This window comes from Aristolochia californica, unplaced genomic scaffold (assembly GCF_029961685.1).
Source record: "Aristolochia californica isolate CCGP_79_NKW_82.1479 unplaced genomic scaffold, dmAriCali1.0.hap1 SCAF_16, whole genome shotgun sequence".
Classification (NCBI taxonomy): domain Eukaryota; kingdom Viridiplantae; phylum Streptophyta; class Magnoliopsida; order Piperales; family Aristolochiaceae; genus Aristolochia; species Aristolochia californica.
The window spans coordinates 14,460,347-14,474,702 of record NW_027181837.1 but is presented as its reverse complement, the minus strand read 5'-3'; the positions used below and the strand labels follow the sequence as shown (position 1 = coordinate 14,474,702).

The 14,356-nt window shown below is 37.4% G+C and overlaps 1 protein-coding gene across 1 annotated transcript; it reads right to left on the bottom strand.

The window, feature by feature from the left end:
- Window positions 1-3,370: 3,370 nt before the first annotated feature.
- On the bottom strand, window positions 3,371-4,723 carry LOC137952642 (protein neprosin-like). The gene is made up of 6 exons (XM_068799708.1): window positions 4,565-4,723; window positions 4,407-4,493; window positions 4,090-4,317; window positions 3,826-3,987; window positions 3,591-3,644; window positions 3,371-3,451 (listed from the first exon to the last, which is right to left on the bottom strand). Exons 1-6 carry the CDS (start codon window positions 4,721-4,723, stop codon window positions 3,371-3,373), a joined length of 771 nt encoding a protein of 256 aa, XP_068655809.1.
- Between the last annotated feature and the right edge of the window lie 9,633 nt (window positions 4,724-14,356).

Below are 14,356 nucleotides of genomic sequence, written 5' to 3'. Positions count from 1 at the left end.
AGAAGTACGGCTATACAGACATGGTGGCTTATGCATTGACTGTGGTAGATATCGTTCAGTTTCAAGAGCCTTCTAACTACCGTGAAGCTGTCACGGGTAGTGATTCTGAAAAATGAACTATTGCTATGAATGAGGAGATGGAATCTCTCCAAAAGACCCAAACTTGGGAGCTTGTGAAACCACCGAATGGGAAGAAGATTATTGGATGCAAATGGGTCTTCAAGAGAAAGGAAGGAACTCGAGTTGATGACGATGCTAGATACAAGGCACGTTTAGTGGCAAAGGGCTATTGTCAGAGAGAGGGTGTAGACTTCTCTGAGGTCATCTCACCTGTTGTGAAACATAGCTCTATTCGCGTGTTGCTTTCTATGGTTGCTATGTTTGACTTAGAGCTAGAGCAGCTTGATGTCAAGACAACTTTTCTACATAGTGATCTTAAAGAGCAGATTGGGAGGACTATGTTTGTTTGCTTCAGAAATCTTTGTATGAGCTGAAACAATCACCTAGACAGTGGTATAAGCGGTTCAACATGTTTATGATGGACCATGGTTGTTCTAGAAGTGAGCATGATAGTTGTGTTTACTTCAGGAAGCTCTCAAATGGTTCTTTTGCGTATCTGTTGTTATATGTTGATGATATGCTTATTGCAGCCAAAAATATGTTTGTGGTCAACAAGTTGAAGGCTCAACTCCGTGGTGATTTTGAGATGAAAGATTTTGGCGCAACAAAGAAAATATTGGGCATGGAGATTTGTCCGGATAGAAAGGCAAACAAGTTGTACCTATCACAAAAGAGTTGTCTTGAGAAGGTACTTGAGCGCTTTGGGATGCAGGACGCTAAACTTGTGAGCACACCTCTTGCTGCCTATTTCAGACTTTCAGTAGAGTTATCACCGTAGACCAAGGATGAGGAGGAGCACATGTCCCATGTTCCCTATGCGAGTGCAGTTGGGAGCCTTATGTATGTCATGGTTTGCACTCGTCCAGATATTTCACATGCAGTTAGTGTTGTGAGTAGATATATGGCACGTCCTGGCAAGGGACACTGGCAGGCTGTGAAATGGATATTTCGATATCTGAAGGGTACTACTAGTACTGGTTTGGTATTTGGGGGAGATACTGGTGCAGTTGGCTATGTTGATTTTGATTATGCTGGCGATCACGGTAAGAGGAGATCTTTGACGGGTTATGTTTTCACTCTATCGAGTTGTGCAGTGAGCCGGAATGCAACATTACAGACTACAGTTGCCTTATCCACTACAGAGGCCAAGTACATGGCTGTGACTGAGGCAGTTAAAGAAGCTATCTGGTTGAGAGGTTTACTTGGTGAGCTTGGTTTGCCACAAGGTGCTATAATTGTTCACTGTGATAGTCAGAGTGCTATACATCTGACTAAAAATCAGATGTATCATGAGAGAACTAAGCATATTGATGTCAGATATCATTTTGTGAGAGATATTGTCTCTTAGGGCCAGATTGGGGTAAAGAAGATTGGTACCACAGAGAATGCAGCAGATATGATTACCAAACCAGTTCCTACACTCAAGTTCAAGCACTGCTTGGACTTGATTGGTGTTCGTAGTACCTGAGGAGGATGTCCTAAGGGGCAAGGTAGAGATGGCGATAGACATGTTCTATTTTTCAGAGAGGATTATTTCCATTTAAGCCAAGGTGGAGATTTGTTATTTGGGTGTCTTAAATGGATACCCGAATATCCAAGTACCTGCACCCGATTACGGACCTGCGTATGTTGCCCGATTAAATCATTTAATTGGGATCTCTCTGTCGGGAGAGTTTGGGAAGAGGGTTTTTTAGTCAGGGAAGAGGGTTTCATTGGGAGAAATCGGTGTTCGATTTGTATGCTTGGAGCCGCAAAGCTCTCTTCTTCACTCGACTTAGTGGAATCATCGTCATCTCCCGTGGAGTAGGCTGTTGCCGAACCACGTAACCCTTATCTCTTCTCCTTTGTGATTTATTTACTGTTTCCGCACCTATTTATGTTTTATCTCTTTTATTATATGCTTCATAGTTTGATATCCTTGATTATATGCTCGGATTAGTGTCTTCGTTATAACAGTTTATATAGAAACAAAACAGGAAAAACTAGCTTTCATGGAGTAGGAAAAACTTCAACTTTTCCTCACAAATCTCATGAAAAAAGTCATAGATTCTGGAAGAAGAAGATCTGTAATATATCCAGCATTATTATATATATAAAACATCATGGATCAAACCTGGAAAAAGCTTAACTTTCCTAAGTAAATCCACCACAAATCGAATAAGATGATTTCAGATCTTCAAACTGAATCTTGCACCTTGGAGTCCTGAAATAAGCTGCTTTGATACTATGTTCTTTCATGACTCCATCATCTCTGATCTTGAAGGTCACATGTGATAGAGGAGAGGTAGAAGGAGGAGAGAAGAAAGAAAAAGAAGAGAAGAAGAGAAGAAGAAGAAGAAAGGGGGCGATTAGAGTGGAGAAGGAGGAGGTTGTAGAGGAGGGGAGAGATTATGGATCGTTGGAATGAGCTAATTCTCCCCCTTAAGCTCTATTTATAGTGGTCAAGAATACAATAATTAAAAGTATATGTTTCTCCCTAAAAGGTGTGAATAAGAGAGACAAAATAAAAGGTTATTACATTGTATGTCTGTGTGTCTGTATGTTTGTATATATGAGTGTGTTTGCATAAAAAATAGCATCCACTGAGACTAGAGGAAAGAAGTCAAATGCTGCATTATTCTTGTTATAACCTAAAAGAAGATAGACCAGTTCTAGCATTGACCACCAGGACCCCCCAAGAAAATGTATCTTCTCCAATTTGGATCTTTGTGTATTCCATTGTCGGTTAAGTCGTAGCACATTGGCTTATCGATGAAAGTAGAAGTATCCGTGGGGCCATCTTCATACTCGTTCTTCTTATTTACAATAAAAATACTATTCATAAAGCAAGCCCTCCGCCAACCTTCCCTCGCATAACTTCCACTTCCCATCGGTGGAAAATATGCCGGTTTTTGCCTGTCTTCCTCATTGTTGTAAACCTGTTCTCCCCACATCACCTTTCAGCATTTCAGTTTAAGCGGCTGAAGATCTGTTGTGGCCAAAAGCCCACAACTTCATCATTTATGTAAAGCCACCACTGAGTTATATCCTGCATACAAAAATGTAAATTTGGGTCATACTTGGACTTGTCGGTATATGCATTATATATCATTTGATTTGTGTTAGATTTTGGAACTATCGATACAAAAATTTCTTAAAATCAGTTAAAACGATGGGTCTGTTAAGCTCTTTTTTCATCTTACCTTCCAAACTGACACTGTAAAATGGAACTGTGGACCATTTCTTATAGAGATTCTGTCGAATCTGTTGCCTAGGGGTACTTCTTTGTGAACTGACACAAAACCTGGGCAAAATGTATTGAAACAACCCGTTTGGCCTTATAGCCATCTGACTGTTAACAAGAAGAAGCAGCACAAGAAAAAATGGGATAGAAAAAGATGGCTGCATTGGTCATAATTTTTTATATGAAAAATGTCTGAAAATGGTGTACTCAAAAGAGATTTGATCCTCGAGAATCCTTGGTGTCTTACAGTCCAATATATAAAAATCCGAGGTTCCAGATCTCCAAATATCTCGCCATTTACCTGAAATTTGACTCACATATCAAATCAGTAAAGCGAAACTTTGAATAGTCATAAGTGGAGAATATTTTAATCCCTTTAACTGGAACTAAACTACAGTATCGTCAAGTAGTTATGAAAGAATCGAAAATCAAACAGAAAGAAAAAGTTCGAAGGAGTTGAACTTGGTTTAATCTCAGCTTACCATCCATTCTGCCTCTATGCTGTTGAGTTGACGATAAGAGCCACTAACTAGCCAGAACTGGGCGCCGCTCGATTGGTCTTTGCTCGCTACTGCTGGTTTCCACACATTAATGTGTGCGGATGTTCCATAGAAGTCACCGCTTTTGGTGTCTATCTTAGCCCACTGAGAAAATCGTATATAGAACACAAAAACAAAACCATTAGATCCTAGAAGAATTGTCTAAAAAATTTGAAGAAAAACAAGAAGAAAGAAAAATCGACATACATGATGATAACTTGGAAGATCATTGGCAGAGTTAAAAGAAGAACCATTGAGGTAATGTTTCTTTCCAAAGTGAGAGATAGAGCGAGCTCTTAGCAGATCCTGCATTTGAACCCTTCGGATAGGAACTGTTCCTTCAGGGCAGCCTCCATGTGGGAGCTTTATATCCAGCACCGATGCATTGGAAGAAACCAAAGAATTCCTCCTATTTGGAGGGGAAGTAGGCTTCGGCTGAGCAACATGTACCAAATCCAGCATTACTAAGGCAGAAGGTGGAAAGCTGAAACAAAAATTATAAGAACCTTGTCACATTAACATACCGGGATTGTATAATTCTTCAGGAGAGGATGATCGAAGGCGGGTTGCTTGTAAATATCAACGCAATCAAAGATTTCTCCATACTCGGTCTGATTTTTCAACACCAAAAAAGCTATCAGTTTCAGTGCTCGAGATTAGGAGCCTTTGATAGGGTTTTTACCTCTATAATCTTGACTGCAGGCTTGTTGAGCGATTTGAGGAGTCTCTTCATTTGCAGATATTCGTCTGCAGACACACTCCATGCATGGCCCAGAAACATGAATATGGCCACGCAGAGCAGCTTTGCATGATTCAAGGGTAGACTTATTATTCTAGCCATGGAACTCGAATGAAGCAAAGATGAAGACGAAAGAAGTAAACCTCGAAGGGGATTTTATTCAATTGTGTTGCTGGAACATTACAGCAAAAAAATTGTATATAACGGCATTAGCATTAATAGTTTAGAGGAAAATTTACCAAAATAACCAATTTAAACATTTTAATTATCAAAATACCCAACTTTTAAACTTAATGGTCAAGATACCAACTATGACTAAAGTAAGAGGACTTCTCCCATGCTGGAACAGTCAATGGGCCAACTCAGCCATGATCGATAGCGTGGTGTCCTGTTAGCATGGTTTTTTACCTTGGGGCTCACCCTTTTCTTCTTCCTTCTTTTCACCTTCTTCTTCTGTCTTTTTTCACTTTTCATCGTCCTTCAATGCACTTCCTCCAGCATTCTTTGTTCGTGAAACTCCCTGCCAGAGCTCCTCCCAACGAAATTATAAGTCCCTCTTTTTATTTTTCATCCTTCAATTCATTGTTTGGGCGACAGCTAGAGGGAGGGAAGTTGTCTCTCTCCCATTTTATGAATCCCGTCCTAAACCATAGTCTTCTTCATCCTTTTGTCTCTTATCTTCTATTTTTTTTTTCATTCTTCTTCATTCTCGTTCCTAAACCCTATTATCCTCTTGGTTTCCCTCCTTTCTCCTTTCTTCTTTCGTCCAATCTTACTAATTCAACCCTTCTTTGCTTCAATTTGTTTCCTTTCCTTTTATTTTTTTCTTCCTTTCTTCTTCTCCCCTTCTTAGTTTGGTTTTTATCTTCCAGTGTTTTTCGTTTTGTATTTTCTGCTCTAAGTTTCCTTCTTTTTTGTTTTTCTTTCTACTTCAGTTTTATCTTCCATTTTGTTTCCTTTCACTTTCTCTTTTTTTTTCTTCCTTTCTTCTTCCCCTTTTCTTACTCTGGTTTTTATCTTCTAATTTTTTTTCTCTTTCTCGCTCTCTATTTCTTTCTCCTCTCGATTTTTCACTTTTTTCCTTTTCTTCCTTTCTTCTTTTTATATCTTTCTCCTCTAGGTTTTCCTGTTATTTTTGTTGTCCTAGGTGGCTTTTCAAGAGGGGTGAATTAAGAATATGAAACTAAAAACAAGTTGTGCTTGTAACTAAAATATTATGCATAAAGATAATTCAAGATAAAATAAAACATGCACACACACACTACTGGGACAAGAAGATTTTTTGTTATCGACGTTTCCCTAGTGGTAGTCACCACCCAAGAACCCTTGCTTGGAAAAATTTTACTATTTTTAAAAGCTCTAATAACTAAAATTACTGTTGGAAGATGGACTCAAGCCCACAAGCTCAAGGCAAGAAACTCACATGTCAAAGGAGTTGCACATGTGTGAAATATGATACTTCACTTAAAGATGGCATAGAGGTATAAATATGTGTTTTTTTTATATTTTTTATTTCATCAAGTTGTAGCCCTAATGATTTTGTAAAGACTATAAATAAAGGCATTGGCTAAGAGGTAGAGCATTGAAACACTCTCTTCTCTTTCCACAAATTTTTTCAGCCCTCACTTTCACTTTGACGCAAACCTCTTCTCCCTTGATCCAAACTCTCTCCTTCCACGTCCTTCTTCTTCTCCTCTCCTTCTCTCTTCTTCTTCTTCTTCCTCGTTGATCTAAAGCTCCTTTCATGAGATCCTAAATTCTATATGGTATCAGACCAAGGAGTTTAGGATCCCTCTTGATGAAGTTATTATGGAATTTGCTCAAGAAGTTGTAAAATAAGGCGTTCAGTCATGAAGAGATAAGTTCATTCTCTTCTTATTTACATTTTGTTTCCTTTCCTTATTTACATACTCCTCTTTACTATTTTTTTACTTCTTGAAATTTGAATCACAACAAGTCGAGATAAATCTTTATATGTTGTGAAGATTTATTTTTATGACTAAATTGATGTTATAATCTCGATCTTCTTGTAAATCAATTACAAGCGTGATCAAGATCATTTGTTGTTTGCGTCTTATTAAGATTAATGAGTGAGACTCAATTACCTTTATGTAACTTGGATCATCTCATTTGAGGTAGAATTTCAGCACATGTTGCTGTAACTTCTCCAACTTAATATTTCTCATGGGTTTATGTTATGTTATTGGATGCCCATTATATGTTTGGTGAAATTCTAGCAATCATTTACCCTTTGTAGTTTCTTTTGAACTTCAACAATTGAATTTTTTTTTACATTGAAGTATCCCATGAGCTGAAGATAAATTTCTTCCAAGTATCTTGATTTTCCTTTAAATCTTCTCAAAATATTTTTTTTCTATCTCTTGGTTTGTGTTGGAGTTTGGATTAAGGCCTAATCGGTTGCATCTACCTTCTTCTCTTTGTTTTTAAGGATACAAGAGGAGTTGAGTGATGGCTGGATTTTATTCTCACTTGCTAAAGGCACAAATTTGTTGATAATTTGGTGCTTGCCCTTGTGAAAGAAATTGGTTCTTGTTCTCTTTTTTGGTGACTGATTTGATCCACGGATTCTTCAAATTACATTGAGTAATTGTTATTTGAAGAATGCCCCTTCCCTTGACCTCCACATTTGACTTGCCTCATCATGGAGAGTGGACACAACAGTAATAAGAGTGATATACTCCGTATTACTACGATTCCACTAAGAGGTCTCTCCAATTACATGAGCTGGTCACAATCGGTTCGGAGGGTTCTTATTAATCGTGACCTCTTAAGCCACGTTATTAAATTTCATCCTCCGATTGATGAAGAAGATAAGACCTACCACAAGTGGGTTAAAAATGATAACATGGTGATTAGTTGGCTCATCAATAGCATGGAAGAGCATGTGGCCAACAATGTGGTCCAGTTGAAAACTGCCAAGGACATATGGGACACTTATGCTAAGCTTTACTCAAGTACTGCCTCATTAGAAAAAGTATATGATGCCTTACAAAATATGCTATAAACGAAACATGGAGATAATATTCACGAGTTTTTGGCCCGATTTCGAGGCCTTCTCCAAGAATGGAAAATAGCTCAGCCATACTCTACTGATATTGTCGTTCAAGAACGACAACGAGAAGCTTTGGCAGTAGCCATTTGCTTATCGAATATTAAACCTTACCTTGAGGTTGCAAAAACTCAGCTTCTAAGTTCTTCCGCTCTTCCATCCTTCGATGACATTAGTGCTACATTACTTCGGCTACCTGATCTATCCCCTCCTTCTCCTATTGATGCCCCATTGGAGATGTTCTCCGGCAATCGGGGTATATCTTCAACATACCGAGGACGGGGAATAAATATGAGAGGGGGTCGAACTATGAGAGGGGCTGAAAATAGAGGTGGTCGAACCGGTCCAAATAATCCCCATACTGAGCCTCAACTTTGTACTTACCATGGTGGTCAGAACCACCTTGTGGCAGCATGCTGGAAACTTCATGGCAAGCCTGACTGGGCCACAGCTAACCCAGTCTCTGTTAGAGTTGAGAAACATGAAGATAAGGCTGAATCATCCTTAAAAAATGTGACTCTTTCTGCTGAAGACTATGTTGCATTTCATAAAATGAAGTCCTTCATGGAATCCTCTATTCTCTCATCATCTACTGCTGCTACTACTATTGCCTTAGGTATGCTTTCTTCCTCTTCTTCCTCTTCCTCATGGATCATCGACTCTGGGGCCTCCGAACATCTATCAGGTAATAAACACTTGTTGCAGTCCTTATCTCCATGTTATCCTCAGACATTCGTTACTATTGCTAATGGTACCCAAACCAAGGTCCTTGGCAAAGGTTCCTCCTCTCTTACCTCATCTATTCTCTTCAAGTTGTTTTGTTTGTCCCTCAATTTCCTTTAAATTTTCTCTCTGTTAGTCAATTAACCAAACAATTAAATTACTCTATCACCTTCTCACTGTCTTATTGTGCATTTCAGGATATCATTATGAAGCAGGTGATTGGTGGCGGCCATGAAAAAAGGGGTTTTGTACTACTTCACTCTTCCACCATTAGCTGCATTATCATCCACTACATCTGAGGCCCAACTTTGGCACAACCGACTTGGTCATCCGTCTACCCCTTCACTTCGTTCTTTGCTTTCGTCCTTAAAAGAACTTTCTAATTTCAGTTGTGTGGTTTGTCAGTTAAGTAAACATATTAGGAGTACATATTCTCCTCGTCTTACAACTACAAGTACTGCTCCTTTTGAGCTAATACATTCTGATGTATGGGGACCTTTATGTGTCTCAAATATTTCCCAAGTTAAATATTTTGCCATTTTTGTTGATGATTTTACCCGTGCGACTTGGTTATATTTATTTAAAAAACATTCAAAAATTCTTCCTTTGTTTAAAAATTTTCATGTTATGGTCTTGACACAATTTGGGAAGAAACTTCAAATCCTTAGATCTGACAATGCTAAGGAATACATGTCTAATGAATTCAAATCATTTTGTGAGAGTAATGGGCTTATTCATCAAACATCATGTGCCTATACTTCTCAACAAAATGGTGTTGCTGAAAGGAAGAATCGTTATCTTCTTGAAGTTGCTCGGGGCCTCCTCTACTCCATGATACCCTATTTCTATTGGCTTCATGCTATACCTACAACATGTTTTCTTATTAATAGGTTACCTTCATCAGTTCTTTATCATAAAACTCCTTACTCTGTGTTATTTAATGATGAAGATTTTCTTTCTCTTCCTTTGAAAGTGTTTGGATGTACGTGTTTTGTTCATGTTACATCCCCAGATAAAAATAAAATTGATCCTCTGTCTATGAGGTGCATTTTTCTGGGGTACTCTCACATCCAGAAAGGTTATGTCTGTTACAATCCTACCCTTCGGAGGATGCTTATCTCTAGGGATGTGACTTTCTTTGAGGACACCTCCTTCTACTCTTCCCATGATGCTCCTCCAGGATGGACTTGTCCTTCTATCACTCCTTGTTCGCTTGTGCCTTTCAATCTTGAAGTTAACCCAACCCCTGATGCACCGGCCGTACCTTCACCTATGGAGTTATCGGATCCACAAGAGGTAAGTCCTTCTCCTCCTATGTATGGGCCTGAATTTGATACTCGGCCTATTGCTTTAAGAAAGGAACATCGTTCTTGTACTACTTCTCATCCTATCTCAAATTTTATGTCTCACCATCACTTGTCTTCCGAGTGTTTTCAGTTCCTTGCGTCTCTTTCTTCTATGTCCATTCCATAGTCGTATGAAGAGGCTCTGAGGCATCCAGGATGGAAGGCGGCTATGGATGAAAAAATGCATGCCTTATATGAAAATCAAACCTGGTCCTTAACATCACTCCCAAAAGGTAAAAAACCGATTGGTTGTAGATGGGTTTTTTTGGTAAAACATAATCCGGATGGATCGATTGCTCATTTTAAAGCTCAACTCATTGCTAAGGGCTATATGTAGTGCTATGGGATATATTATGAGGAGACCTTCTCTCCTGTTGCAAAATTGAATTCGGTACACATCATCTTATCTATTACTGCTAACTCGTCATGGCCCGTCTATCAATTGGATATTAAAAATGCTTTTTTAGATGGTGATATAAGTGAGGAAATTTATATGGCTCAACCATCTGGTTATGTGGTTGAGGGGGAGTCAGTATGCCTGTTAAAAAAATCTTTATATGGGCTTAAGCAGTCCCCTCGGTCTTGGTTTGATAATTTAGTCAAACACTTCTACGGTTTGGTTTTCATCGGTGCCCGGTTGATCATTCTGTATATTATAAAGATATTGTCAAAGGAAAAATATTATTGGCCATATATGTGGATGATATTATCTTAACCGGTGATAATGCTCTTAGCATACAAGAGGTGAAAAAGATGATATGTCAGAAATTCAAGACTAAAAATCTTGGTATGCTTAAATATTTTTTGGGTATAGAAGTTCTTCAATCCAAACATGGGATAATATTGTCTCAAAGAAAATATGTCTTGGATCTCCTTGAAGAAATAGGAATGAAGGGTTGTAGACTAGTCGACACACCTATGGATACAAATGTAAAATTATGTGCCACAAATAAAGAAGATATTGATATTGGCAAATATCAAAGTGGCATGGGAAAACTGATTTATCTCACAGTAACTAGGCCAGACATATCATATGTTGTAAGTATGGTGAGTCAATTCATGCACAAACCACAAATTACCCGCTGTCAGGCTTTAGAGAAAATATTATGTTACCTAAAAGGAGCTCCAGGAAGAGGATTGATGTATAAAAAACATGGGCACTTCAACATAGAAGGCTTCTCAGATGCAGATTGGGCCGGATCACCTAATGATAGAAAATCTACATCAGGATATTGTACTCTGGTTGGAGGAAACTTGGATACATGGAAAAGTAAGAAGCAAAATGTGGTTGCAAGATCTAGCGCTAAAGTAGAATACAGAGCTATGGCCCATACCGTTAGTGAACTTTTATGGGTTAGGACCCTTCTTACCGAATTAGGTTTTTATAAAAAGGGGTCCATAGGTCTGCATTGTGATAATCAAGCGACCATTCATATTACATCAAATCTAGTTTTTCATGAAAGGACTAAACATATTGAGGTAGATTGTCATTTTATACGGGAGAAGTTTCAAGCAGAAATAATCTCTCTCAAACATGTGTCATCTCAAGAGCAAGTAGCTAATATTCTCACTAAACCTGTTACATCTAAAATCCTATCGTTTATATGTGGGAAGTTGGGTATTTATGATGTCTTTTCTCCTCCAGCTTGAGGGGGAGTGTTGGAAGATGGGCTCAAGCCCACAAGCTTAAGGCAAGAAACTCACACATCAAAGGAGTTGCACATGTGTGAAATATGATACTTCACTTAAAGATGGCATAGAGGTGTAAATATTTGTTCTTTTTATGTCTTTTATTTCATCAAGTTGTAGCCCTAAGGGCATTGTAAAGACTATAAATAAATGCATTGACTAAGAGGTAGAGCATTGAAGCACTCTCCTCTCTTTCCAAAAATTCGTCCAGCCTTCACTTTCACTTTGACGCAAACCTCTTCTCCCTTAATCCAAACTCTCTCCTTCCACGTCCTTCTTCTTTTCCTCTCTTTTTCTCTTCTTCTTCTTCTTCCTCGTTGATCTAAAGTTCCTTGCATGAGATCCTAAATTCTACAATTACAAAAGAGATTTTGGCTCTCAACACATGATTTTTACAATGCCAATCCCCCCAAGAGATTGCTGCTAGATTCTAGCTTCAGCTATACCTTTTTATCTAGATTTTATAGGTTCTAGATGAACCTTTCACAAATTCAAGGAAAAGAAAGAAAAAAGTATAGCCTTGCTTGGAGAGATGCTTCTCTTTGAGATATTCTAGTTTCCTCTTCCTTTGTAGCATGATGCGAAAGGATGAAGGAACTTTGACTATGTGAATGGAAGAATTTGATGAAAGAGAAATGAGATTTTTCGAAGTGTAAGGCTCTCTCTTTAACTCTATAGAATTTTCAAAGAACTTTTACAGATTGAGAATAATGGCTTGAGTATTTACCAATAAATGCTCATTAACTTCTCAATACATGGTTTAGTAGGGTATTTATAGCTTCTCCCACTCAAACTAGCCTTTAGTGGCTCGTTTGCAATGATCGATCAATTGATCATAACGACCAATTTTCTGTTAGACAGTGACTTATTGATCGATTTGATCGATGGATTGATCAATCAATATGTTACCATTGGTTTTGAAAAGTTAAGTTGATCGATCATTGGTAAGGGGATCAATCAAATAGAATTTCCTCTGACCATGCAATACTATTATGATTGATTAGTGCATTTCTTATGATCAATCATGGTTTTTCTCCCTTACTAGCAAGGTTTTGTTTGATCAATCAATTAGGTGGGATGATTGATCATTCTATGTGAAATTTGTTTGCATGGGCAGAAATGATCGATCAATCCAAGTGGGTGATCGATCAATGGGCTATGGTTAATCGATCATGCTTTATATTTATATCTTGTACATTTCTGGATGATCGATCATGCTTTATATTTCTAGCTTGTACATTTTTGGATGGTCGATCATGCTTTATATTTCTAGCTTGTACATTTTTGGATGATCGATCATTACTATTGGCTGACCGACCAGTCCAATGCCAGTTCAATAAATAGAGAAAAAATATATTTATAGCCTATATATTTTCAGCCTTATCAAAGTAATTTTTAATCTGAGTTTTCTAGAGAGAGACATCAATTTTACAAGGATCAATGCTCATGTTGGCCAAAAAAGAAAGACTACTTACTTTGTCCAAATTAAAAATTTTGAAATCTATCAAATTCTTTCCCTTAAAAGAATAATATTTTATGAAAAAAATTTATACTTAGATAGAAGGAATTAAATTCTAGTTTCATAGAGAAAATTTCATATCAATCTTATCTATATTTAAGGAGATATTTGCATTGGAGTCGGCAAGGATCGAGATACAAAATGAAGAAAATCAAGAGGTCATAAAAGATTCAAGAATGAATTCATTTATGTCAAATTAGATATCAATTTAAATATATTTGAGTCTATTTTCTTTTACAACAAACCGTTTGTGATTCAGAGCTATATTTTTGGAGATAATGATATCAGAATTGCTAACTGTCAGTTCTGCCAAAAATCTCTTTCTTTTCTTGTTTTCTCTCATTTTATCTCTTCATGCATTGACGTGAATTGAGTTTTTTTTCTCCTAAAATCTAAATTTTTAGTCAAATTTCTCTTCTAATCAGAGAGTTTTGGTAAAACTTAATCCTTCCATGATGTACTCTTTCAAGGTATGCAATATCTTGCTTCAATGTTGTTTTCAAGTTTTGTATTTTTGTTACTTGGTTGTGTATCTTTTGCATAGTTAACTCCCAAAAATCTTGGCCACCCAAAAAAAGTTATACTTTGTCAAGTTTATTAAGTTATGCCATTATAGACTCCCCTAGTTTTCAAAAAAAAAAGTCACTTTAGAAGTATGAGTGTTGCATAATCGCTTCCTTCCAATTAAAATTGTTTTCCTCTAGTATTTCTTCAATTTTCCATATTGTGTTTTCATCACTTCAAAGCAATGCATGGATCCACCACCTAAATAGTATAGAAGTGAGCCCAAGATCCAACTTGAGTCAAGTCTTTTATTCTTCACCCAATAGGTGATTTGTGTTTGAGCTACCCTTAAAAAGTGATTAGTCTCTTTTTTGTGCCCTAAAGTTGGGCCATTTTTTCGCCTTTTAAATTGAGCGGAGTGTGTTTCAGACTATGATTATTTTGACTTGTGTATGGAGCTTTATCGTACAATTAGGAGTGATTTTCTTTTCCCAAATTGTGTTTTGTCCAAGTTGGGTCTCTATGTTCTTTTTATCCACAGTTTGAGGGGGAGAAGTAGAAGAAGAAGTACAAAAAAGAGGTATTTTGTTCCACATGTTGTGGTAATTTTTATGTAACCAAAATATTCAAGAAAGGGGAGCACATAAGATGAAGTTTCTGCATTTATGAAGAATTTTTTTCAGCAAAAGAAAATTAAAAACCAAAAATTCTTTTCATTGAAAATTGAAGATATGATATGGAAGAGTCTTGCATGACACTCATAGTAAGAAGTCTCAGAGAGTCATAATTAATATGGTGGAGTCTTATAGGAATCTCATAGGAGGAGGTCTCACATAAGAGTCTCAATTAAATGTGTTTTAGTTATGTTAGTATTCAATTATATT

Coding starts and splice junctions, on each gene's coding strand:
- LOC137952642 (XM_068799708.1), bottom strand. CDS start 4,723: ATGGCTAGAATAATAAGTCTACCCTTGAATCATGCAAAGCTGCTCTGC. Junction 3,988..4,089: donor ATCTTCCAAGTTATCATCAT/GTATGTCGATTT, acceptor CGATTTTCTCAG/TGGGCTAAGATAGACACCAA. Junction 3,645..3,825: donor GCATAGAGGCAGAATGGATG/GTAAGCTGAGAT, acceptor GTCAAATTTCAG/GTAAATGGCGAGATATTTGG.